The following is a 27,453-nucleotide window of genomic DNA, read 5'->3' on the forward strand; positions in this document are numbered from 1 at the left end:
GGCACATTGATCTTAGTTTAATCCACGTAGAAAGTCATAGAAAATCATCGCACGATAATGTTAAAGATTCAATTCCATTTTTTGATCAAGTTAAATGTATCAAGTATCTGCAAACAACTCAAATAGTACTCGTATAGTAATATAATATAATAGAATATCTGTTCCACATTATTCATCAGTAAGAGAAACAATATGGACAATTTACGAAATAATCTATCTAGTATAATATATAATAAACACAGTATACGAGGTCAGGCTATTAAATAACAAGACTGCGCGCCTAGAGGGCGCTCTTGACGAGTGGGGTAATGAACAAGTATCTGCATTGGGTATCTAGATATCTTGTCAATGCACTCCACAAAACACTATTAAAGTATTTGTGCAGTATCAGTTTGAAACGAACGGGTTTTTTTCTCGTGCCGAAAACCATGTGTGACGAAAAAAAGGAGCAACGTATTTATCTCACATTTTTCGTTAATTTGGATAAAACTCCGACAGAGTGCTCTAAATTGTTGCAAGAGGACGATGGGGACAATTCTCTATCTCGTACGCGTGTTTTTGAGTCGTGTAAGCGCTTTAGTAAGGGCCGAGAGAGAACTGAAGATGACCAGCGCCTAGATCGCCATATCACTGTTTCAACTCGGAAAAAGTGACCAAAATCAACCAACTTTTGCGTGCAGATCATCGAATGAGCATCCGGATGATTTCCGAGGCTGTAAACGCCGATAAAGAAACAGTTAGAAAAATTTTACACGAGGAATTACACATGACAAATTCTGTACGATGTTGGTGCCAAAAAATCTGACTCCTGACGCACTAGCATCAACGGATCTGCTCAGATTTCCTTGAAAGGTTAGAAAAGTTGGAAAAAGGTCTGCTTTGAAAGGGACCCGATTTGAGTCTATGGAAGAGGTACAGCAAGAAACGGCATAGCTCCTGAGGGCCCTCACCAAAGAAGACTTCCAGCACTGCTTCGATCAATGGATAAAACGTATGGAAAGGTGTGTGGCGAAGGGAGGGGAGTATATTGAAGGGGGGCATTCGAATGTAGAATAATTTTTATAATAGAACCCTTTGTCGTACCCAGTCTCGCTATCCAATAGCCAAACCTCGTATGTCAAATATACTTGAATAAAGCATAGAAAAAGAAGATAAGAAGAATTTTACCAAAGTTTTTCTTTTGTTTCATTCACATTAGTGATTATATATATATATATATATATATATATATATATATATATATATATATATATAATTCTGTTACGTTATGCAATTTCAAACAGCTGGTAAAAGACGTATCGTTTCTAAACACGACGTTGAACTTTCAAACTGTTTAGTGTGTACTAAAATTTGTTTATTTTCTTGTAGAAACTATACAAAATCCAAACCTTAAACTGTTTTCGATCAAAAAAGGGGCTCATAACATTTGGGTTATCCTTTACTTAACAAAGCAATTAATAAAACCTTTCTATTTAAGTATTTCGATGATTTATCCTGGATTGAACTGTGAATAATGTGGTTTTGGTTTACATTAATAAAATAGTTTACGTATATAAATCAATCAGCAATCAAGAACTAATTTATATAATTTTGTTTTCTGTTTTATAGCAATTTTGGAATAGAAAAAATAATTTGTTTAAATCGGTACGAGAAATGGTTTTTAAACATTTCTGATAGATATATGGTGGAATCATGTCGGTGAGAAATAAAACAAAAAGTCACTTTTGAAATTTCTAGACAAGCTCTGTAAACTTCTAAAACATTAGTTGACATTTTTATATACCTAAATAATCACAACAACAAAATCTTCCAATTTAGAAGCTTTAAAATAGTGATTATCCCAAATTTCTCTTATAACTTCGAAAGTAGTACTGAAACCTTAATGTAACGTAAAATAGATGTGTTACTAAGTGAACTAATAGAATTGGTGGTTATTTTGGTTATAGGGTTTCCAGTTAAATTATTTCAAAATATGGAAACAGCCATATTATAATTATTTTATTTCTTTTACATATCTGATGACATGTAATGATTTTTCGAGTAAATTTGAATGTAAAATGTATACTGCTCAATTTCCGAGATATATTTTAGAATATTCTTATTCCTCTAGCTCATATTTATTTTTGAACATCAATAATTTTATTAATACAAATATATCGTATATGCACATCATAATGAATTTAATAATATTTCCAAGATATCAAGCGTTTACTACTTTATAATATTTGCTATTTATAAACAAAGATCTGGCAAGTTATCCAACACATTGAGTGACATGAAAATTGTATAAACATTTAAAATATGTCATTTAAAATGGCGTTACATGTAACAATTAATCATCATGACTTTCGTAAAGTTTTGTAAGTATAAAGTACTTATTTTCAGATGAAGTAAGAAGCGCTGAGTGAAAATTGGAACAGCTTTATTCTTTTTAACTCCTCGAGAAAGTCCCCGGAAATGTCAGAAAGCTACCATCGAGTGTCCATGATGATATTCGAAGTTACAGAAAACGAGTTAGAAGAAGTATAAAAACAAAAAATGAATTGAAAACATCTTACGTGAAATGAAGATTTTTGGTTCTCAATTGCAAATATTGGAATGCATTCAACAATTTATCAATACAATATTTTCCATTTTCCGCATCTCATTACATTTATATTTCTTCTGTACCAAATTTTTTTCAACTTTACTTTTATACCTTTTATTTTAAATATAAATAGTTTTGGCTTGTGGTTGCTTGTATTGTATAAAAATCCACATTTTCCAGAAACCAACCAATAAATTTTGATGAACTATCGATTGTTATGAAATGGTTCAACAACTATCTAAATGTAATATAAAATAATGATAAACTTCTAGGTGTTCTACAAACATTTATTGATAAGTAGACTACTACATTCAATTACTGGAAAATATTTTCAAATATATTATTCCGATTATATCACTGATATCTGAACATAGTTGGTGTTATTGCGAAAACATCATTATGATTCGTCAAATAAATTTGTATTTTCAAGGACGTAACCATGGATTGTGTTTTTGACCTTTTATTTTGTTCGTGAAATTGTCTAATGAAAGACAACTCGTGATTAAGTTTATCTCATAGTCTCTCTTTTATTTCAAAACTCAATTGAGTTACTTGAAGACAACGAGAAGCCAATAACTTGTAGTTTTACTATTAAATTAATTTTTTGATGCGACTATGTAGTCCAAAAATCTCATATGTTTTGAATCAAAAAGAAGAAAGAGTTATCTAATGTCGATGTATTTCACGACAGCATTGACACAAAAATTGATGAGTATCTTCGGATAATAGGATAATGAGAAACAACAAAATGAAATCACTTTTAACACAAATGGCATACAATGTTTTTTGTATAACTGCCCTATTTTTATAATTAAATAGGCGAATTTGGAATGACACTAAACTGCAAACTGCATTTTAATATTAAAATGATAACAAATATTTCAAACGGAAAAAATCCAATGCATGAACAAGCTGATAAGACGTACTTGATGGAAGCTGCAACTATTTTCGCATAATTTGGAGCCTGTTGGCGTGAAGATTGTGTAATTTATTGGTATAAGCGCCCTTCTGTTTTTTTTCTGAAATACATGAATAAAAAGTGAGTTGCCATTCTAGTTGGTATAAATGCATTTGGGAAAATGCCCTTTCTTGTTACCGAATTTCTGAAACTGCCAGAACCAAAGCCACATAGGTAGAGGCCTCTGTTTCATAGATCCTCAGCTTCATTGCCAGCAGAATAGGGAGTAAGTGATGCTTGTCACTTTTGTCTGTAGATGTACAAAAAATATCTGATAGAATATTACAATATAGTTGACAATCTTTTTATTCCATTTTTTCTTCTGTGGCAATGTTTATTTATAAAATATTCTCAATCTGGTAAAGTTTGGATTAAGTAATATTTAAAACAATTAACACTATGTATTCCATACATGTATACTCATATTAATAGTTTTATTAAGGTTTCTTGTCCATTAAACTTTGCTGAAAGAGTGAAGAGTTTGTGACATCCGACTTGCCTGTTCTATTATTTTTGTACTATAATAGAATTCTTGCCTGTACTTCGAAACAATATAAATATAGTGAGTATATAACAATGATGAATTTATCATCGAGATCAATTATTGTTAATAAAATTCGTTTTCTTTTGAACAATTAGTCAGTCAGTATAGTATCATCCCAAAGGTATACTAAGCAAACATTCTAGAGAACGAGAAACTGGTTTTAACTTCAATTGATTGAAGTTATTAGTCTTCAAAGCTGTCCTCTTTATCCAACATTTTAGGTTATAACTTCATGAAAATAATTAAAATCAAAACTAAGAAATTGAAGGCCAAGTTTAACCATTGAGGGATCTGACTTTTAAGTGAAGTATTAGATACATAAGTACCAATACGTATCTGCAAGTAATCCAATTTTTATTTTTATGATTCCCTCATTGATTCAAAAAATAAAATATCTGTAGATATTAAAATCACTTATTAATTAAAAATGAAATAAAATAACTGATAATAACTGATTTCTTCTAATCCTGTGTTTTTGTAATTATCAAAATACAAAACAAAAAAGAAAATTGAATTTAGAGAAATATAATTCTCAAAATTGATCTATATTTTGATATATTTATAAAAAAATACAGTAAAATGACTGAATGTTAAATAATTGTGTGTTGGACGAGATGTATTTCTATAAAAAAAGATTTAGTGAAAGACCATAAAATATCTTTTACGATTCGACAAAACGTGTAGTATTTTACTGGTATAAAAATCTTGAAATAAAGTTTGTCGCCTTATTTCATAAATTTTTCTGATTCATTTGATCAACTAACCAAACATATCAGTATATTGCGTTTGTCACGCCTCTAATAGCCTATTCATACATTCGATTCGCAATTGAGTCAAATTTCTCCCATTCTTTCGAAAAACCGAATAACCCAATAATTTAAAATTGGGACAAAAGGACGGAAACAAAATTGACATTTTTAGATACGTACTTGTTGGAATTAGTCGCATAAAAATGCATCTGTAACACCCCTAACTCACATATGGCAGAAATACGAGGTAATCTCAAATATTATGCAACAAACCAATGTTTCAAATATTTTTCTCAATCTTTATGTTATATAATATATATAAATTTATGATATATAATTTTTCATTTGATTGTACTCCATAATTTATGTATTTTTATACAAAATTTCAGTTAGGCTAATGATCAATTCATACGACTATAGTAATACGAATTACTGAAATAGGAGCTCATGCTATATATTATACTATCTAATCATGTTTCATATCAATTATTCCTTTTAATATTAATCGCGCATTTTTGTCTTTTAGTATAAAATTAGGTATTGCTATAAGGAGCCCTTCTCAATTGTCTCAATACACTAATAATATTATTATATACCAATTTTACTCTATTTCAACGATTATGTTTCCTTCCTTCATGTATTGATACTAACAGTTACAATTTGGGACCCGCTACGGCTTCTTAATCTGCTAATATAGTCGCTTCAGAGAGATCGTGTTTAGCTTTTGAATAATACGTTATCATCTAATATTTGGATGGATGGTTATATGTTCACAATAGAAAACGAATAATTGACCTTTTCCGTTATTAAAAATCGTAGAAAATTATTGTCAATGTTTTATTTCAAGTAGAAAAATGGTAAGCTCTGCATTTTATAAGGGCAAAGGAAGATTTGCCAAATGGTACACGAAGAATGAGGCCAGAAAAACATGCCGACGCTTTGTTCCTCTTCAAAAATGAGCTGGAATGGAACCATTTTGATTCCAATTCTTTTATTGAGATTGTCATGATATGGGAACCAATACTAAAGAAGCGTAATGGATTGACATAAAGTTAAATGCTAAAAATTGGTATGATTGTTATAAACACAAATAAATATTTTCAAAAATGAGGAATCATTGTCTAATACTTCTGCTTCCTCTTCTTCTTGTTCTACTTGTTTGGTGCAAGTCAATTTCCTCGATAACGGTATGTCTTCTCCTTGGTATCATACAAATCCTTTTTAGATAGTGAGTCAATCACGACAGGTCTTGACAATTAGTACATGCAAAATGGCGAAAAAATGTAAATATTTGAGGTCATTATTGCATTATTGCATTATATCTGTCTTTACAGTTTCCAAAAATTGTGTTGAGGAAATTTTCCTGTTGACGAGTAGAGACCACTCTAGGTTGTCGATCTTCTTCCAACCCCATGAAGTGAACTACAACTTGTTTTTCAAGTAGGTATGAAACAGTTGTTGACGTGTGGATATTTTTATTAATTATCATATGATCTACATATTTGTCATATTTAATTTTATTATAAAGTTTTTGCTCACACGGCAGAACCTAAAAGTTTGATACCATCACTGATAGAAATGCTCACCGAAGAGCAACTTTTGCAGTATTGGTTATCAAGAATTGCAAAAAATGGCTGATGGTAGTCGTCGTCTTACTGGCTAGAATAGACTCTTTGGTTTTATATTTCGAGAATAAATCACTGTTGTATGTGCACTGCTACCTTGAGATATTTTTACCTCTAAATCTTTCAAATTAAAAAACGATTGAATCTGTTTATGCTTAGGTATGACGAGATTTCTGTAGAAACTTTCGATTGTAATATACTCTTTAGAAAATTTCACAACTATTATTTCATAATAAATAGGCAAACAGGAGAGAAATAAGTATAAACAAATAAACATAAAGTTTTATAATGAACTGATAAATATAGACCAAATATCATCCTTTTTTTTTAAATATGTCTCTCTAGATTGAATCCATTATGCACCAAATTATCGATTATCTTGGATAAATATAATTTCTGCATTCCTTAAAAATAGTTGAATGAATGTATACTTCTGTAGAAAACTTTCAAAACTGTCCTCGTAGAGATAACTGAGAAGTAAAATCGGTGTCTATTTTGAACCGTCATTTCTTGTCCCTTTGCTTTCCCAAAGACTCCCGAGGATATTTATGGCTCTAGGGTCACAAGCCATTGCTTTTACCCGCCGCATTATTACCCAACAGGGTTTATATTCGATTGTGCAGACGTTAGCAAAATATATACACCTGTTGGATCCAAGTTGTTGCTTCGTCGTTGGTTAGTATCTGTGAAGGCACGAGGCTATCAAATTCCCATAAATAACTTGGAGATTTAGTACTCGAAAGTTTTTGTGGGTTCATTTCTATTCGTTTTAAATTCATGCAAATTGGCTACATTAATGTTTCATACAGATTTTCTTCAATAGTAATGAATTTTGACTAGTTGCTAGTCAATAATAAAACAAGAAACATGCTATTAACACATTATTATACTATCCTAATTTCATATTTCCCATCATGCTGTCACTGTGTGACCTTATTTAAATTTCTTTACGTGTCAAAATATTTCAAAATAGAATGAATGAAATATATTGGGTGGTTCGATTAAATTTAGATGTCAAATAAAATATCTTTTTCCACTACCGTGCGTAAAGTACGTTCTATAGACACACGTGTGAAACATACTTTACGCACTAATGCGTATGTTCTAATTTTGTTCAAAATATTATTTAACATATAATATATTTTTTCAAAAATCAATAAAAACGTTATATTTTCTTCTGAAGAAAAACGAAACTTACTTTACGCACTAGTGCGTGAAAGAAATTACTAATAACCTTTTGTAATTAGATAAAATATTGTATGCAATTAGTGTGTAAAGGCCTCTTTTCAGCGAGAATATTCATATTCGTCCAAAAAAGGCTACTTTACACACTTATTACATAAATAACTATTTTACATTTTCTTCGCTATTTCCGGTTGTGTATTGTAGTTTTATATGAATTTGGTATAGAATATTTAGTTAAATATGTATACAAATTTAAATGCTCTTTTAAGTTTAGAAATTATTGTATCAAAAAACTTTTTCGGTTTTACCATTTTCTGTAATGAAACGCGTACAATTTAATTATTGAAATGATGTTGAAAGTCAAATATTACACAAAAAACAGTAACTTAGAGGCAATTTTATAATATTGACAGTGAGATTATCTTAAGTAAATGTGTCCAGCTTTCAATATGCTCTGAAATTAATCAAAAACAACTTTTCAATAAAATAGTTAAAAGTATTTCTATTCACACCCTGTCTGCAACAGTTCTGAGCAGTTCTGTGGTTTAAATGAAAACGTTACATTGCTAGATTTTTTCAAAAAGTTTAAGAGCAAATAAATCTAAAGTTGCCATAGTCATTTTTAAAATAATTATATAACTAGTAGCGTTACTAGGGTTACATTTTTCCCATAATTTCCCATTATTGGCATAATCTTCTTTTGAGTATATACACCTGTTTTAAAGAAGCTCTAACATTTCTGAGCATTCCAAATAATAATTGCCGTTTCTGTCTTCAAAATGTATGCGAACAAAAAGTTCTCATTCAACGAAACATAAAAAATAATTAAAATGTGTTCTAGAAATGTTCGAATAACGTGTGAAGTATATTACACAACCATGTATTTGTCAAATCGCATAAGTTGAATGAATAAAATCTGATGTTATAATGATTCGACCCATGAATTAACGACCAACAATTTTTCAAAGAAATGGATCAAATAATTCATAAAGAACCGATGATATTGCTCCAAATAAATATTGGCTTTAGCAATAAATAAAATAATAACATACCTAGATATTTTGCACTAAAAAATTTGATTTCTTCAATCTGCCACCATGGCAAAATTCCATGTTCCTCGTTATGGTTTTTCAGAAACGGCCATTTCGTAATGAAAACCTTTCCATGTACATAGTTTCATTGAGAAAAATCCAAATGCAAGTCCAGAAAGTGTAATGTAACGACAAGTAACATTTCATTGTATAATAAATTTTCTAAATTATCTCAACAATGTCAGCATAAATTTTCTGAAACTGAAAGGCTTCCTGAGCATGAAATGAATACTGAATTTTCAATTATTTTTTGTAGTTTCTAGACCTACAAATATAAATTTTGGTTTCGCTCACAGACAATATTAATATTTAAGAAAGTAAAAACCTGGACTTAATTCAAGACGCAGAGGAAATAATCATTTTTTGAAGGTAAAATAAACCGTTAAATTCAACACTATTTTGTTTTGGTATGTAAGTAGTTCTTGAAGGTCACATTAACTCTATTATTAACGCGTCCTTTTTGTTCGCATGTAAAACAGAAACACCAATAATAAGCGACCACTTTCCATTCAGCACAAATGAAACATTTATGAGTTTGGTTGGTATGAATTTACTATTTTATATTGCTCTTAAGTCAAATCTCTGATTAGACGATTTGACTCGAATTGACTAAGAAATGTTACATTTTTGATGTGCTTTCTTTACCTCTTCGTCTACCATTTTTTAGTTAGTTGAAATATGTTCAGTCTTAGGCTGAGGTATCTAAATATGGCAATGTTTTGTAACACACAAAATATCTGGATATTTCAATGAGTACTTAAATTTTTTTTTAAATATTAGTAAAGTAGCTATTGGTCACATTATACTCTTATCGTCATATTACAGGTTGACCGAAAGATATTCCATAAAAGATCCCTTCAAACTTTGGTTTTCTGTGACAGATTAGATGAGAGATGAGATAGATGAGGTTTATCACCAAGTATCTATTTTGATGATGAATATTCATGTTGCGGTATGTGACAATTTTCAATCAGAGCTGCAATGTCAAAAATTTACTTTGATATTTCCGATCTATCTCAGACTTGCACAAATTCATCAGTAAGTCGGCTTGTTTATAAACGACCCGCATTTGTTAATAGGTGAATATATCAACAATTTCACATTTAGCTGAGTTTTAATCTTGCAAAAACTAGTCAAAATATTTCAGATGAAAAACTAGCCATGATTTAGAAACATTCACGAGTGCGAATGCTCTTAAATAATATGGCCAAAAGTCAAAGATAGAATAAATTGACAATGTTGACATCTCACACTATCACTAAAGGATAATTCATAGAAGTAATGGAAATATTGCGTGAACTAATCAGATGAAAAGCGCTTTGGAGAAGCTTTTCAATGATAATTTATCAGCGCACATTCATAGAACCTCATACAGCAATATTGACTGAAAGACCAAGCACCGTCGGCCTCCATACAATCCCGACTTTGCTCTCTGTTACTTTGGCTCTCTACCAAACTAAAAATTCAGCTCAAAGAACACCGGTTCGATGAAATTAGACATCCAGGACTGCTAAGAATTTAGTATCACCGCTGAGAAAGTGTTATTTAATTGAATGGAGACTATTCTGGAGGATATATGTAGGTGTATTTGAGTAAATTGAATTTATTGATAATTATATTTTATTATAAATCAGAAAGTGACTTCAATATTGTCCAATGAAAAAGAAAATTTATGCTTTTAATTAAATAATTGAAAGTACGTCGTTAAACATTTATTTGAATTTATGTATTCGGACCAGGAAAATAGTCAATTTTGAATCAAATAGGAAACTGTTCCAGTTGCGTTAGTAATAGCATCTTACATCATTAAGGTGAGCCAATCAAATGGGAAAATTTCAACATGTGATAAAAACATAAAAAAAATGCTGCATCTATTTTAGTGATAACAAAAAAATTGAGTCTCAAAATGTTTCTGTAATGAAATTAAGACGATTTAATCAGATTCCCACAAATTTCCATCACGACTCAAATCTGGCTATTAAACGAAGCAATAGAAAATTTTGTTTTTCCTCACAAAATTGAATTCATTTCCATAATACGTGATTCATTCAAAAGGATATAATATATTCAACGTCAATGCATAGTTAGGAATATTCGATATATTCTAAATAATACATTAAAATATTTTTGTTTAAGACTTATTTCTAGAGTAAATTGATGATCTCATTCCCGTTTCTCTTCCTGATCCGATTTTTTATTTATTTAACAGTTGAAAGGGGCTGTTAATAGACCGTAAATAGGTATTGTATTAGAACAATATATCGGAAGGTATACAATTCCTCTTTCTCAATATATAGCAGCAAACCATATTAAAAAAGAAACAGTCTATTTTATTGTGAGTCAACCACAACCAAAGCCGAAATAAACATATTCGCACAATATTACCTTCTACTGGGAATAAAATCATCAACAATAAAACCCCGTTATCAATAAATCTTCTTCAAAGTAAAGCACTCTTTGTGCTTCAAATTGAAATGGGGTGAAAATTTCATTGCCCTCTTCACACGTCGTAAAGTATCTCCTGCGTCTGTATCTGTATTGCCCTTTTTTAAATTATCTCCAAACAAAAGGGATCAAAACATTCGAGATATACTTACAAGCCACATTATCAGAGTAATATTTCAGGTAGAAAGAAGTTCGGTAATTTATAAATGAGCCTCACAGGACGATTCAATCAAGATATATTATTATTTTGAAGTTAACAATAAAAAAGCTACTAACTTCGTATTTAAAAATTGAATACATTCCACCATTGTTTGATATATCGCGGATACGTATAGAATTCACAATATTTCCAAAAGTGGATATTTTTAATCCATTACAATTTCTCAATGTATATTATATTTCTGTCTTGATTCAGTAACACCAAGGTATACTTTAATGAACTATTCTCCCAACTACTTCATTTGGAGAAGATTCCAGCTAATTTTTTTATTCCATTTCACATATTTAGTATTGAACAATGAAGAATTTTTAACGGTTCCTTGGTTACTATTCAAAGTTTTCATACTCATCAAATATATGACGCTAACTAAATTGATGGTAGCTCGGTGGACCCCTAACAGTTTTAGAATCTTATATCGCAAGTAAAATATGCTGCCGAAATTTCTCTCAAGATGAGCATCGTGAAGAAATTGGTAGGATAGCTTTAATTATCTTTCTTGGCGGCTAATTCTAGGTTAACTTCTGCAATTCTTGAACAGCCTTGAGATGATTGGCTTACCATCCCATGAATTAATCCTCAAAGTAGCGATAACGCTATTGATGAATTTAAATTTAACGAACAGACAACATAACTGATAACAATGTTAGAAAAAGGATATTGTTACCGCTCATTGATATATGAACATTGGACACTGTTATTTCATTTTCTTTTATGCTACTAACATAAGCACGGATAGACAAATGAACCAGTAGAAATCAACTTACTTGAACCACTATTCAGTATTGGTTGGTTGTGATTATACCTATCGCACGGAAAATCTTTGAAAAATGAAAAGTAGAAAACGTATCTGAGGGTAACCGTACAGCGAATGTTATTTAAAAAAAAAGTATTGTCCAGTCTATATTAAGGTCAGAATGAAATTAGTACGTAATCTATTATTTTTCACTGCTTATCAAAACTGCTCCACGGTTTAACTAATAATAACTAGAGAAATTTTATTACAGAGTATGGAAGATCAATGTACGTCAGGATCTGTGTTCTAAAAAATCAAATAAACAGGAATTATATAAAATTAAAATTGATCTTTCATTAAATTCATGAAATTGAAAGATTTTGTGCAAGTACTTAAACAACTGCGAGCAAAATTATTTCATTTGCACTTATAAGAATATCAACATTTTCAAGAGAATATATTAGCTCAAACCACATAACAAAGGACACTTGGGTCCAATATCTTAAAGAATTTTAAAAAAGAAGCCTACCGGACACTCCAGAAATCACAACTAACGGAGTTGCTGAAATAGAAGAAAGAGATATAGAAACCGTATTAATGAAACTTAAGATCAGAAAAAGTCCAGGCCCAGACGGCATTCCAAATGAACTTTTCAAATACAGCGGGAGAAGCCTAAAACAGCCGCCTAAGTACCACAATTTTACTGCTCAAAAAAGGAGAAAGATACCCGAATACTATCGAGACATAAACCTTCTAAATACAACTTTGAAAGTAGTAACAAAGATTATGACAAACAAAATAAATGAGATCACCACATAGAGCGATGAACAGCAAGGATTCAGATCAGGAAGATCTTGTACAGTTGCGATATTTGTCCTACGACAAATAACTGATAAATCCATCGGGTATAACAAACCGGCATTCATGTGTTTTATAGATCTGGAAAAGGCGTTTGACCGAATACAATTGGAGGACGTGGTACACCTTTTATACAACAGGTAAATCCATGTATCATAAAAACATATATATTGGAAAGAAAGAGAGAATGGAACGAACACATAGATCTAATGAATGACGATAGAATGGTCAAAATAGCTAGAGACAAGTCGCCCTTAGGGAGTCGAAGCGTAGAAAGACCCCGCAAGAGATGGAGCGACAACCTTTCTAATAATTAAATGGCAGAGGATTCAAGGAAAAACAAGCATTTTGCTTACATAAAGTTTATTTCATAAAATAATTTAAGTTTGGAATGTTCTTATTATAAAAAACTCTATGGATTCGATTAAAAGAGAGGTTTGTCTTGTTGGGAATTCAGGAACTCAAAAATCTTGACTGAAGCTACTATGAATGCGGCTTCATGTGAATATGATTATATGCAATTCAATGATTGATTGATGATTGTTCATTTTTCTCAAATATGAACAAAACATGAATGATAATGTGTGAACTAATAATCTTAATTTTGTGTATTCGTTTAGATAAAGAGCTTTTCAATCCAACCTGTTGTCGATTTCTTCGAAATGGCGCAAAATGTGTGCTAAGATTGAATAAGACAATACTATATTTTTTACATTCTTATTGAGACTCCATATTATCCATAATTTCATACAAATTTGGAAAAAAATGTTAATTCGTATACCCCACTTGAATTTTAGATAATAGAATAAAATTTTGGTGATTTCAACTACTTAAGCACTTATATGATTCTCATTCGATCAATTATTCCTTTATATTATTTGAAGTGGAAAAGGTAATCACCCAACAGTGACTACAAGATTATATTTATCCTCCTACATATTTAATAATTGTACCTTCACTTTAGTGGCGAGTGAATAAAAAAAATCGAATAACCGGAAAATGATGGTAATTCACATGAACACCAATACATAAATAAATGCTTTGGCAGTATCTGCGATTAAGATGTAAAAGCATACAGACAATTAAAGATGAAGCTAAACGAATAAGATAATAACATAGTGTAGTACCTGAAGGCCTGATTCCATTCTTAAAAAAAATATATAAAAATATATATATTTACGCCCCTGCAAATCTTAACACTGTGTATAACATTTATATGGAGGGTAAAACAAGATATAACGAATACAAAATAAAAAGAAATCGACAAAAGCATTGCCTCTTGTTCTGGCAACATAATAATTGCTTTCACAACTTCATTCTCTTTTTTTAGTTCGTTTTATGATCGTAGAGTTGATTCACCACTCGCAAAAGAGGAGTGGTATTCATATTTATACAGTGATTATCGATGTTATGGATCAATTCGAAATCTAGAAGTTTATACAGTGTGGGGAAAAATTTATGAGTATAATTTACTCTCAACTATTGTCTTCACCGATTTAAAAGGAGTTTTTGTGAATTAAACTATTTCGAATGTTCCAAAAAGTAGTCCATCCATCCAGTAACAGCCTGGATGTTAAGTTCACAACCAATATCCAAAGCTTGATAATTCTGTATTGAAATTAGAACTAGCCCTTATCAACTGAGGAAAAATCTTCGTAGGTATGTCAACTAAATTTGTACAACTTACTTTCGCTGTTGAATTTTAACGTTTTATATCACCTTAAATGTAATTGTCTTACAAACTTATCGGTAAGCAGAAAATATTCAAAGAAAATTTTTAATTACAATTTAGGGAGATTCCATATAGAATATTTTAGGACAAATGAGTGGACGGCTGTTGGCGAAGAGACAACATTTGAATACTATTGGAAATAATCTATCTTACCTTCATAAACAGAAAATGCTGTCTGCTGTGATGTTATTTACGATAAACTAAATATATTAGAAGTAAAGGTATAAATTATTATCTGAAAATATTTTTGTTTACATCTTTACTAGAGAATCATCAATCGTACTTGAAGATTCCGTGTAACTAAGTTATAAATACTCCCTTTCCTCTTCCATAAGTTTCTATAAGAAAAGCGGACCAATGGGCGGACATTAGACCTAGGATATTAAGCTTCTTCTATATATCCAGCTTCAGTAGAATTTTGCTTGAAGAATACGTGTCAGCTTAAAGAATGATTTGATACTTTTCCAGTACAATAACCCACATGTTATAATCATAAATAATTTGTAAGATTCCAATTTCTATTGAGAAATATGTTTTATAATCAAACATTTAGGTTTATTTTTGTCTAATCATCTTTAACCTTCTGACTTTTAAATCAACAATTTACAAATATTTTAAAAAAAAAATATTCCAAGGCTAGAGAGGTTAAATATCAGGTGAGAAAGTGATAGATTAGGATTTTATTAGGAGAAGAATATTAAAACCAAAGAAGGTTTCTAGCAAAACAATCTGCTGTTACACAAATAAGATGGTGGTTCTCTATTGTACAAATTGGTGTATATAAATGATGAAATTTGTGTAATTTGATTCTTTTGAAAGTACTATGTAAATGTGATTTGATTGTATGTTACATATATATAATAAACTTCATATTTTTCAACGTAGTTTCCTTTGAGCTCTATACATTTTACCAAACGTTTCTTCGAAAAAATTCTTTGTTGTAACCACCACCTTCTAGCTATTTCTTCAAGTTTCAAAATAAGAAATGGTGCACCTTTGCATTCTTCTGCTGCAAAAGAATTATCTTCACCAACTGAGATTGATTTCGTGCTGGTATTTTCATTTAATCGACCTCTTAAGCATAATATACGCTTGATAAATTGTATAACTTATCAAGGGTAGTAAATAGGGAAGCCAAAAAACTATAGATATCATTTTATTCGTGGACAAATCCACTTTAATATTTTTTAGAACTGATTGACTACGAGATATTTTGAAAACTGTTTGGTCACGTATGTAATGCGATGGATCCACGTTTCATCGACTTTAACAAGGGTAGCAAAAGCTTACACAAAATAAAGTTGAACAATGTTAAATACTTGGTCTTGCGGGAAGCTTTCTCTTATACAAACCACGTTTGTTATTAATAAATCCAACACAAACTAAATAACGCAACTTTTTCACATTTACACAAGTCAAATGACAGATGTCAGCACTTTTAGGTTATAGGCGAAATTTCTCGATCCACCCTCGTACTTATAACCATTTTAGTTTCAGAATGAGTCGTCTGGGCAATTTGTATTCTCGATGAGTTGAAAGTAAAAATATTTTTTGCAACAATATTTATGATAAACAGTTATTAGTGCGTACGTCATGTATAGGGTATGAAGAAAAAATTATAGATAATCTACACACTGATAATTTACATGCAAAATCTTAATTACTAGGTGGAATGAGTTTCGGAGTCTTGGCAGTTTAAACGCCTATACGTTTTTCAGCACCAATCAAGCCCTGCTTATCATTTTTTATTTATTTAACGTCTTGTTTTCAGATGATGTGCAAATTATCGATAATTTTGTAATTGGATTCGATTGGCTGTTCTTGAAGCAGATTTTATGTTAATTTTTTGTCGAGACATGTGTGTAGGATGACTATGAAATACGTAAATGTCTGCATATAATAATGGCAACATGTTTCCACGTCTTTTACCAAATAAAACTAATTAAAAAATAAAAACAAGAACTCATTACTTTACATAAATACATACAGATACTTTCAAAAAGTTGATGAAACGAGTGTCAAATTAACCAGAGTTAATCTCGTTCGTCATATCCACGATATAGAAAGACACCGAAGTGCAAAGAAAATTGTCAATTTTAATAATAACGTGCTAGATATTCCTTACAATTGATTCAAAATTGATGATCATAATTTATATGAGTATACTAGAATAAAGAAAAGCCATAAATTGTAAAGGAATCGGTGAGGGCCTCCAAATTGGAAGGGCAGCTAAATTAGAATGGAGAGTTAACAACGAGAAATTAATAGAGCATATGGCAGGAGAAAAGAGAAAATCCGAAAAATAAAAAAGTATGCCTCGACTTTAAAAATTTCATACTAACCTCAAAACTTTGACAGTTATTATTGTTATACTTAATAGTTCATCTCAGTATTTTCTGTCCAGGAAATTACCGAATTTTACTGAACCTCATCTGCTATTCCTATAACATGACCATGTTTCCTTCAAGATATAGTTTAATTATATGGGATTTCTTTTTCATTCACCATGAGAGAACACCGGGGTTGCTACTTAATTTTTGAGATATGGCAATATGCGAATATGTTAAATCTGACATTGCTATAATCAAGTTTAACATATTTAATGAGGAACGTGCTCATAAGAGTACGAATTGTTTACTTGAAACCCCACGAATAATGGATCTATGCATATGAACCCGAAACTAGACAACAATCGACTGTTTAAAAATAAATTGCGGGGTAAACGTTTCTCTACACCTGAAGTAACGTTTGATGCGTTCAAATCACATGTTTTGTATGTAAGTACTCCAATCGGAATGGAAAAAATGATTCGACAATTGGTTTAAACGCATGCAAAAATTTATTTATCTTAATGGAGAATATTTTGAAAAAATATGCGACAACATTTCCATTTAAGAAACCATCATATGCGGATTGGAGACTATTTTTTTGATCACCCCGATTTTCAGATCCTGCCTGGTTGGACTTCTTCCTATTGTGTAGGTTTCTAAATTTCTCCAACACCAATAGATGACATACAGATTTAAATACAAGTTGCCATTCGTAGAGCAGAAATTCAAACTTCTATTTTATCGGTCCTTTTTTTATTAAGCCCCTATTATGTAAAGATTTTCAAATTATGCAATTTTATCACTAAATCTCAAGGAAAACAAATTTATAACTGTGTAATAGCGTATTATCCAAATTGTATACTGTTATATACAAAATTTTCCTATTCGATATTAAGGCTACAAGTAACATATCGAAATGCCGTTTATTCAACTTTTTCAGGTATTACTGCTCTATATTTCTATATAAAAAAGTCATAGATATTATTTTATCTAATTTATATAGGATTTTATGATTTGTTCGCATCCTCATCTGACAAACCGTGTTCATATTTTACAGTTATAAAATTTCACATTATTTGCCTGAGATTTTTTTTTCATACAACCATATTCATATGCTTCATAAAATTAGTTTCTAAAGCAGGGTCCGCACCATGCCGGGGTAGGCCGGGCGGTCTAAGCCGCGTTGAGGAAGCCGAGCCGAGCCGAACAAAAATATGTAGCGGGGACGTGCCGAGCGGCCTCGAGCGACTTCAGTTACAATTAAACGTCCGACCGAACTAGATGAATTATTTTATTTTCGACTCAGTTTGTTTAAGTAGGGTTTTTTATTGTTCATTTTAAGTGATGGAGTGGAATGACGAACAAGTTTTAGTGTTAATAGATTTATATAGAGAACGTCGTCTTCTATGGGATAGTTCAGATTCCCAACATAAATTAAAAAACCAAAGACACGACTGTCTCACAGAGATTGCTATGTATTTTGGAGTGGATAAAAATGAGATTGAGCGCAAATGGAAAAGTTTAACCAGCCATTTTTAGAGGGAAAAAAAGAAAGAAGCTGAAACGAAAATATAATGTTGAAACTATAATGTAGGTAGAAATAACTCGGTCAGCTTAGTATTCGGTGTGGACGTCGTACCGGCCCGAACGTCCCCGCCCGGCCTACCGCGGCATAGTGTGGACCCTGCTTAATAGATTTTCACGCGCTAAGCAAATTAAGGATGTAACTAGAGTCACTAATTATAAATAATTGCTCAATTTAGAATACAAAATACGTTGACACACCAACAAATTACATAAATTAGGAGAAAAACTTTATTTTTCATTTTTGCAAAGAGTCAGAGTTTAGCTAATGAGCAATAATAACATGAATCTTTCGAGAGATAAAATTCTAATTATAATATTCGTTCAAATATAAAAAAAAAACTAATTAGAAAAATATTTGGTTATTGAACTCATATGATAATTGTAATTTATCACATTCGACATTTCAACTTTACTGTGTGTGTGAAAACACGTGTTTTTACTTTACAATATTTATAAATATTATTTTATTTATACCGTAGCAATTATCTTCTTATGTCAAGTGTCTTTCGATCCGACGTAAATCAGTAATAAAGTAACATCGTTAACTTGAAGGGATGGGCTGTAGATGAAACAATGTTGCCGTACCATCAAGGAATTATAATTTAATAAACAATATTTTATTTTAATTCATATATCAACAATTTATTTTTCACGCGTGTAAATATTGAAATAACTAACTGTTGATGGATTTGATGGAATTAAATATCTCAATGTAAAGATAGCAGATATTAACGTCTCGATATATTTTACTAAATGATAATTTGGCAACATTGACTGCTCGGTAAGTAATAAATCAAATGGTTTGATGTTGGGCGACCTTTAGGGCTTTAAGATCAAAACCGACCACTTTACTCTCTTACATTTCTGGTTTAAATATTAATGCAAGTGTGGAATGAATCATGAGGTGAAACAGAATTGAGATTTATTACAACTAATGTTCAATTTCTTTCCACCCTTGATAAAAAAACTTGAATATGTGATCGTAGGGGATGAATTTCAAAGTGTTTACATGCTTCTGAGTAATTGTTCATCTCTAATTTATCTCCTCCTACTGTATAGTTATATTTTATAGTGCTCTAGCTCTTGTTAGTAAAATTATCCCTGAAATAGTTTTAAGCGATTTTTCATTTCATTGAAAATCGATTTTGTAGCTAATAAACTTCGAATCCTTCTACCATCTGCACATTAAACAAAATTTACATTATACTTTTCTATCTCTAATTCTTTTAAGGTAGATAATTCGAGCGTCAGCTCACTATGAGTATAATTAATATAATGCCGTTTTGATACTTCAGTTAGTGTTGCCGCTAAGATAAAATAACCATTAAAGGAGTACTGATCTTAATTTGTTACACGCCTCTTTTAAAAGATATTTTGTATTCTATTTTCAGTAGGACACGTTTGAGCTAAGTAACCTTCCAGAAACGATTCAAAAAAAATTGAGGAAACAGTGAAAACCAAATTTTCGTAATGCAATAAGTGAAGTATGGATTAACTATTTTCAAAGATACTCTTCCATATCAAATATAAGGTACTTCAGAGGAAATAAGGACCAATACCGATCTATTAGGTCGAATACTCGGCCGAACTCCGCCATGGGTGTTACACTTCTACGAGAATATTGTGGAAGGCTCCTCAGCAACATCGCACCATAGCCGGAAGTTTCAAATAAAGTGCGTTTTACAGACAAATCAAAAATATTTTAGAATTTTTGAACCCTTTTGATTCATAAAAAGCGCATTCAACTGCGCCAGAATGTTTTGAAACCTGTACTCCATTTTGATTTGTCAGTTAAAGGTAGTTTTTGATTCAATATTTGATTATTACCACTCAAAAGTCAACAAACACTAAGTGATATGTAGTACCTCTTCTGTTTTCGAGTTTATACCAATTCCATCAACATCAGTCTCAATTAACTCATGAGACATTATGAAAATGAAGCTTATAAATTGAATTACTTTTTGAAGGAAAGATATCTAACCAATAGAAGAAATTTTGCCAACAACAAAAAAGGGATAGAAGCAAGGTGAGTGCATGTTGACACTTATTACTCTAGTCGAATGCAGGGAGTCCATAAGTGAATTAGTCATGTTTGAGTATGGTTTTATTCACTGACTCCTCCACAACCACGCAGTACTGTCTTGGTTGATAACCTTGTGGCTTATTGAGCTGTAAATGAAATTGGCGCTGTGTTTTCACTTTGTGTCTGCATCCGTCCATTTACTTTTCCAACGGCTTCGAATATTCATTCTGTAGTCCATTTTTGTTTGTAGTAAATCATTCAATCAAAATTGTTCGTCATAATTCACAAGTTAATTGTATTGAAATTTCTTTGAATGATGGATCAAACCAAATTCAATATAATGGATTGTTGAATTCTGAAGAATATTTACTATTTTTTTTTAACCTGAGTGGAATTACTTTGAAGTAAAACAGTAACTAGCTGATAAGTATTTCCATTAGTTGATAATAGTTTAATTGAGATAAATACCGCTTATTCCGAATGAGAACATTAGAAAATCACTTATGTATTCAATTATGTCGAAACAAGTGGTAATTACTTACCAGCATCCCAATTTGAATGACTTATACAAGGTGTTTCATATAAGAACCGACTCAAAGTATAGAGAAGCCCAAAATATGACTATATAACAAATTTACCTCTATACAAAGTTGCATCCCTGAAAATTTATAGTACCTCAAATTAGAGCCCAAAATTGCGAAAAAAATTAGAATCTTCTCAATCTTTCAATTTATAAAATCAAATTTGATATACTGTATGAAACTGTTTAGGGTACTAAGTGATGGTAAGTAGAAACTATTCTGGGAGTTATTTAACTGGAAGTTAGTTGATTTAAAAAGTTTTTTCTCAATAACATGGATAATTTGATTCCAGTAATTTCTCATAAAACATTATTATGAGAACAGTACATTGTTAAATTTTATGTATAAATTAAATTCATATATTTTCCTTTAAAATGGCAAAGTTGTATGAAAAACTACAAAAGAGGTAAAAAGTTTTAGCTTTAGATTATCCATGGTTTAACAATAAGATTTCTAAAATGAAGTGACTTATAAAAAATATGATATTTTAAGGTTAGGTTACCTCCCACAATGGTTCGATGGCCTACCACTTACCATAACTTAATGCTCTTAACATTTGCATACATACGTACAAAATTCGCTATTTTTAAGTTGAATTGATTAGTTTTTTTCTAAATTCTGGGCCCTACTTTGAGGCCCTATAGCTCCACAAATATACAACTTTGTATTGAGGTAAAATGAACTAATCGTCATATTTTGGACTCTTCTCTGTATAGGTTTTTATTCGGGACACTCCATATAATAAATATAAACGTAATTTATACTCAAGCATATTCGCCTATACATTTCTATTAGGCAATTGATTTTTATACAAATCATTTAATTTGAAATCAGGGATTGAGTGCTGGGATTGAGTAGTGGCTACAAATCCAGTGCTGAGTATTTTCAAAAATATCCTAGTCAAGTTACTGATTACCGAAATCATTCTCAGATGAAAAACGAACAAAAAATTGCATTGAATATGTCACATTTCTACATGCAAATTGTACTTAAATGAACGGGAACCATTATTATCTGATACTCGTTGATTCCCAATGAAAATCTCCACCTCCAATACTATCCTGAGAAATGTGGAGTTTTAGAAAATTACTTGATACTAGATGAATATTTCATTGAAACCAGATACGAAGCTGAAAATAGTTCAAATTTAACGGTATAATGTTAATTTAGATCTACATTAAATATACTTGAATCAGCTACACTATAAATGCCATTCTAGCTGTTTGGATGTCAAGAAAAGATTTGTGACGTATAGTTATTTGCGAATAATAATTACGCATTAAGTGTTGGGTTAGGTTAGGTTAGGTTAGGTGTATGAGCTAAATTATGATTAATCTATCACTCGATAAAAATGGAAATACTTTCAAAGAGGAATAGGTCATTGAATATATTCTATTGGTGCAAGGGATCTAAACTAATCTGCAAGCTTGAATGGATATTTGGTGCAATAAGAACTGTATAAATGTCTGCTCAATAATATGTATTAACAACGATTGAGACACATATTTGCAGACATTTTGAAAATAGTGATAAAGTATCATGAAATTTTTTTTAAATATCTGATGTTTATGATGTACAATGGAATTTTTAATGCTGGTACTAAAATCTTTGTACTATACAATAAAATTATGAAATATCTAAAAAAGGTTTAAATTACACAGTTCATAATCCAAATTTTAAATAGAAAATCATAATATATCAGCATAATTTTTTGTCATATAGTAACAAGAGAACTGGAATTCATTGAAAGGTAATAAAACCATATATAAATGTACTTTTTTGAACATTCCTTCCTTTCTATACATCAGTTGAATAAATTATATTATATATATTAAGTGTCGAACATAAAAAGCTTCAATAGTATGTATTCATGCCAAAAATATTCATTTCCACGTGGAAACTGAATTGTTTATTCTAATTAATGATTTTGGATAGAGTGAACTCCATAATAATATTAAGAAAAAATTACATCCATTTTAGGTAAGTTGAAAAATGATCTAAAGTTTTCCAAGTACCTCAAAATTCAAATGACAGTTATGTCGTGAAATTTCGAATACACTTATAAACAAAACAAACAAACAACGAAGCAGAGTGATAGATTGTAACAATTTCCAAGGCGTATCCAAAAAACCAATTCCAAATTTTTTATTACGTCAAATATAATTTTTAAAAAATACAGTAATTTACCATTTAATAATTTTTTTGTGATTATAGATCATTGCAATGAAATAAAATCATTTCATGATTTAAAACAAGACCATGGGCTCCATTTAATGAGTTTCAAAGCATAGAATATTGTTGATGGGCCAAAATAAGAGCTAATAATTTTGTGGCTTGGTAGAAATGAATGAAAAACAACTAACCAATTCACTTTTATTCCAGATTTAGAAGCACTAATATGTTTCGGAAGATGTGTCATCATTTGCACCACTCCGTTTAAAGAGTGTAATTGAAACATATATTTAGAGAAATTACGTCCCATTGATCAGAATGTTCAGTTGGACCTACATTAGTAGGAGCTAGACATGAAAATCTATCAATAATTGTAGCGAATCCATTAGGTACACGATTAAATTTAGTAACTCAACAACCAGTTATGCAAATACGTGGTTAGGTACTCTACTTTCGCTCAATCAAAAATTTGTTCAAAGTGATTGTGCGAAATAATTTAAAAAATTTATTATTGTAAAATGGACCGTTACACCGGATACTAGTGATTATTTTTTCATTCTGTTTTGCTCCATTCACAACAAATTTCACCCGGTTCATGAAATTTACAAGGTTATATATACCTACTAAAGAATTAATCAAATTTCAATAAGAACAAACTCTAATGTATTTTTAGATAAAAAAACAGAGTACATGATGAAGTAGTATATTATTCTGATGGATAATTGATATAATATTGGAGGAATGACTGAATACGCTTAGGTGTTAATAAGATGAATTACTATAATTGATTATTTATTTATAAACGTCGGTGGGGTATTTTGTCACTTCTATGATTCAAGCTGAAATGTTAACCATTCGGTTAACATTAAAACGGAATAGACACGTACGCATACCTATCAATTACCGTCTAGGCAGGTAAGCATTATTTTGATTAATAGTTTTATAATAATAATCCCTTTCATTATTTTTGTAAAGTGATTTGTCTTATACAAAACTGTTGGATATTACTTATTGATACTGATTATAATAAATTGAAATATGATAATGTTCGTGACTAAATTTTTGGTCTATTTTTTGAGTTTATAAAACTAAGAACTAATTAATGATTAATAAATTGAATATGTTCTAAATAAAAAACGGTTTTTTATTAATAAATGAACTATATAAGTGATAATAACCAGGTAAATGTGTTACTTTGGAAAAAAATTAAGGATATCGCATTCTGCAAGCGAATATAATATTTACTAACCAAAAATTTTCATCAGTCAAATAAAAAATTTGTATTTCGTCTAAGGGTTTGGAATTAATCATTTGTTTCGCTAAATGTGTATATAAACAATGTTTTTAATAAATGTTTATAATAGAATCCTTAGTTTCTTTCTTATAGTGAAATATTTGAAGTAAATTCATATTATCTAAAAGTTCAATAAATTTTTGATGTTTCAATTGCTTTTCCACCAATGTCTCATAAGAATTGAAAGCGAAATAGTGAGCAAATATGTGAGTGATTTATCGAGACAAATAGCCTTAAAAATCTAATTTTGTAGCGGAAATATTTGGAACTTGTTAGGATTTATTTTTTATAACTGTAAATTATGTAACATTTAACGATGAAATAATAAGTTTTATACATATTTGTAAATCGTGTTTGTTTCTCAAGAATTTTGTATTTGAATGCCATAACATTAGTATACCAAATTTGAGAATGTATCTATATCTGGGTCGTAGAATACCGTATACCACAACGATTGTGGATTTATAAAGTAAAGCCAATATTTATTTTTTTGTCTTGTTTTTTAAAAAATAGTAATAACGACAATAATTTAATGGTAAGTACCTATACCAGTGTTTACGAATGCTAATGAATCTTCTAAATTTACTGTTCCATTATTATGTTTTGTTGGTTGATCAATAAGTACCTAATAATTTGGATAAAAAATTAAAAATGTAGTATACTAATATAATAGATATGTTATGATACTGGCTCTTAATTTAATTACACTCTAGTTTATGAAAATCTTATTAATAATATGACATGTCGTGGATAGACATTTTTTAAGCTTAGGGCACTTTGCACTTATTTTAAAAGAACCAATAGGTTATTGAAATAGTAACGATACGAACTATTAAATAAAATTGTTGCTAATGGTACCAAATACGATAGATCACACAGTAAAAACGATTTAAGGATAATGGAGAAGAGGATTCAAATGTTACGACCAATCAAGAAATGTACATTTATTTTTGGTAAAGTTTGAAAGCGTGATATAACTTGAGATGATAAATCCTAAATATTTTCATTTTTTGGATATCATTTTTTCAATATTATAAAGAACAAATATGTCATTAGTTCCCTATTAATCGATGTAATAAACATATTTGTCTACCTAATTAAACTACCAATAATTCTTATAAACCAAAAATAGATTTTAACTCATCTTTATTTTAAGGATATTCTTGTTTATAAACAAGACTTAACATCGCTATTAAACTTGTGCGCTGGGTTAAAACAGTTTAAAAAAATAGAATACTCACTTTGTCCAAGATGAACTCTCTTCATCCACGGATAAATTTGTGGAGGATTTGAAGAAGAACCACTCTTTGAATTATTATTCGATCCAGATTTCTCGTTGCTAGATGTAGAGCTGGTGCTTGAAGCCGGAGAAGAAAGATTTTGCGAAGCAGTAGAAGATCCTGTTACTGGTTTACCACTAGGAGAAGTACTTACAGATAAGGGTGAAGTTAAGCCGGAACTTTTCGAAGTTATTGTGGCATTTGGCGTGTTACTTGTTTGAGTATTTATCAGTGGTGGTGTAGCTCTAGTCGGTGGACCACTGGTACTTAAATCTTGTGGAGAAGCAACGCCAGTTGAAGATGTTGAATCGGCATACTTACAACTAGCTGCAGGGTTCAACATACCCGGACTTTGTCCACCCGGGCTGGCATGATGCATGTGTGTATTTGTTCCTCCAGATATTCTTTGAGGTTGAAGTTGTGTATAATCTCCTATTGTTGGTTGTAATCCGTGGCCAGGTGCTGGTGTCGCATAAGGATGTGGAGGATACTGAGGACCGACTTGGGGTGGTGAATAACAAGCAGGCGGATAGCTAGAAGCTGCCGTAGCATTAGGATTGTAGTAATCACCCCCTTGATTATTATTCTGATGAGATTGTTCACCAGAACGACCTGGTTGTCCATAGCACTGTGCTAAAGAATTAACAAACTGATAAGAACTCATCGTCAATTGATTGTTTAAATAACGGTCCAATTACATATCGTCAAATACACATAAAACAGTTTGTAGATTGTTTTTAACACTTGTAGACCAATAAACACAACACTAAACGTTGACACGTGATTTCAGTTATAAAAATGTTCGATCAAAATTTTACGATGATGATGAATCAAGTGACATAAATATCGAGAAACATCGCGTTATGACGAAACGGGTTCAAAAGTTGTGTCTCACGTGGGGACTTATATGATAGTGACAGACGAGACGTTTCGCGTCGAGTTTAGCGGCGCCACGACTGGGCAATACCTCACGTTCATTGGATTTAGTATACTAGGTTGTGATACTCACAACAGTCGTGATCGCGGGGCGTAAGTGCTTCGCTCCCGACAGAAACAACCATTCCCATCTCAGTTCAGTAGAATGAAACGGATATACGAGAGGGGATAAGTCAGTGTCGGCATACACGTTACAGACTAACGGCATGTTAGAAGATTGCCGGCGCAGGCTTGGGGAGGAGTTACAGAGGGGAAAGAGGCGGTACCCACAAATTCAAATTGATAATTTGTGAATTGTTTAAGATTTGACGCTCAACGGAGCGGTATGTATACTGGATTCCGGTAGCTGGCCACTCTGATGGATCGCCCTAAGCATTATTTTACAAAGATACTGCTTAGGACTCACCTGATGAGGAAGTTGATTGAAAATTTATGTGAGTTGATTTTCTAGTGGCGTGTTGGAAATTTTCACCTGTTATCTATACCAGGAATTTTTTCGATCAATTCAACATAATTTTTGTAA

The 27,453-nt window shown here is 30.9% G+C and overlaps 1 protein-coding gene across 2 annotated transcripts in view; it reads right to left on the minus strand.

Annotated features, from left to right (window-relative positions):
- Nucleotides 1–26,962, minus strand: part of LOC130896366 (homeotic protein Sex combs reduced-like) — a 96,441-nt gene extending 69,479 nt beyond the window's left edge. Inside the window, exon 1 of one of the 2 annotated variants that reach the window (XM_057804393.1) lies at nucleotides 25,956–26,962. In XM_057804393.1, coding sequence (XP_057660376.1) covers nucleotides 25,956–26,658 — 703 coding nt within the window. In that variant the 5' untranslated portion in view covers nucleotides 26,659–26,962. The remainder of the gene's footprint in view (nucleotides 1–25,955) is intronic. The other variant, XM_057804394.1, reaches the window with a different exon arrangement.
- Between the last annotated feature and the right edge of the window lie 491 nt (nucleotides 26,963–27,453).

Source organism: Diorhabda carinulata, chromosome 7 (assembly GCF_026250575.1).
Source record: "Diorhabda carinulata isolate Delta chromosome 7, icDioCari1.1, whole genome shotgun sequence".
NCBI classification, from domain to species: Eukaryota; Metazoa; Arthropoda; class Insecta; order Coleoptera; family Chrysomelidae; genus Diorhabda; species Diorhabda carinulata.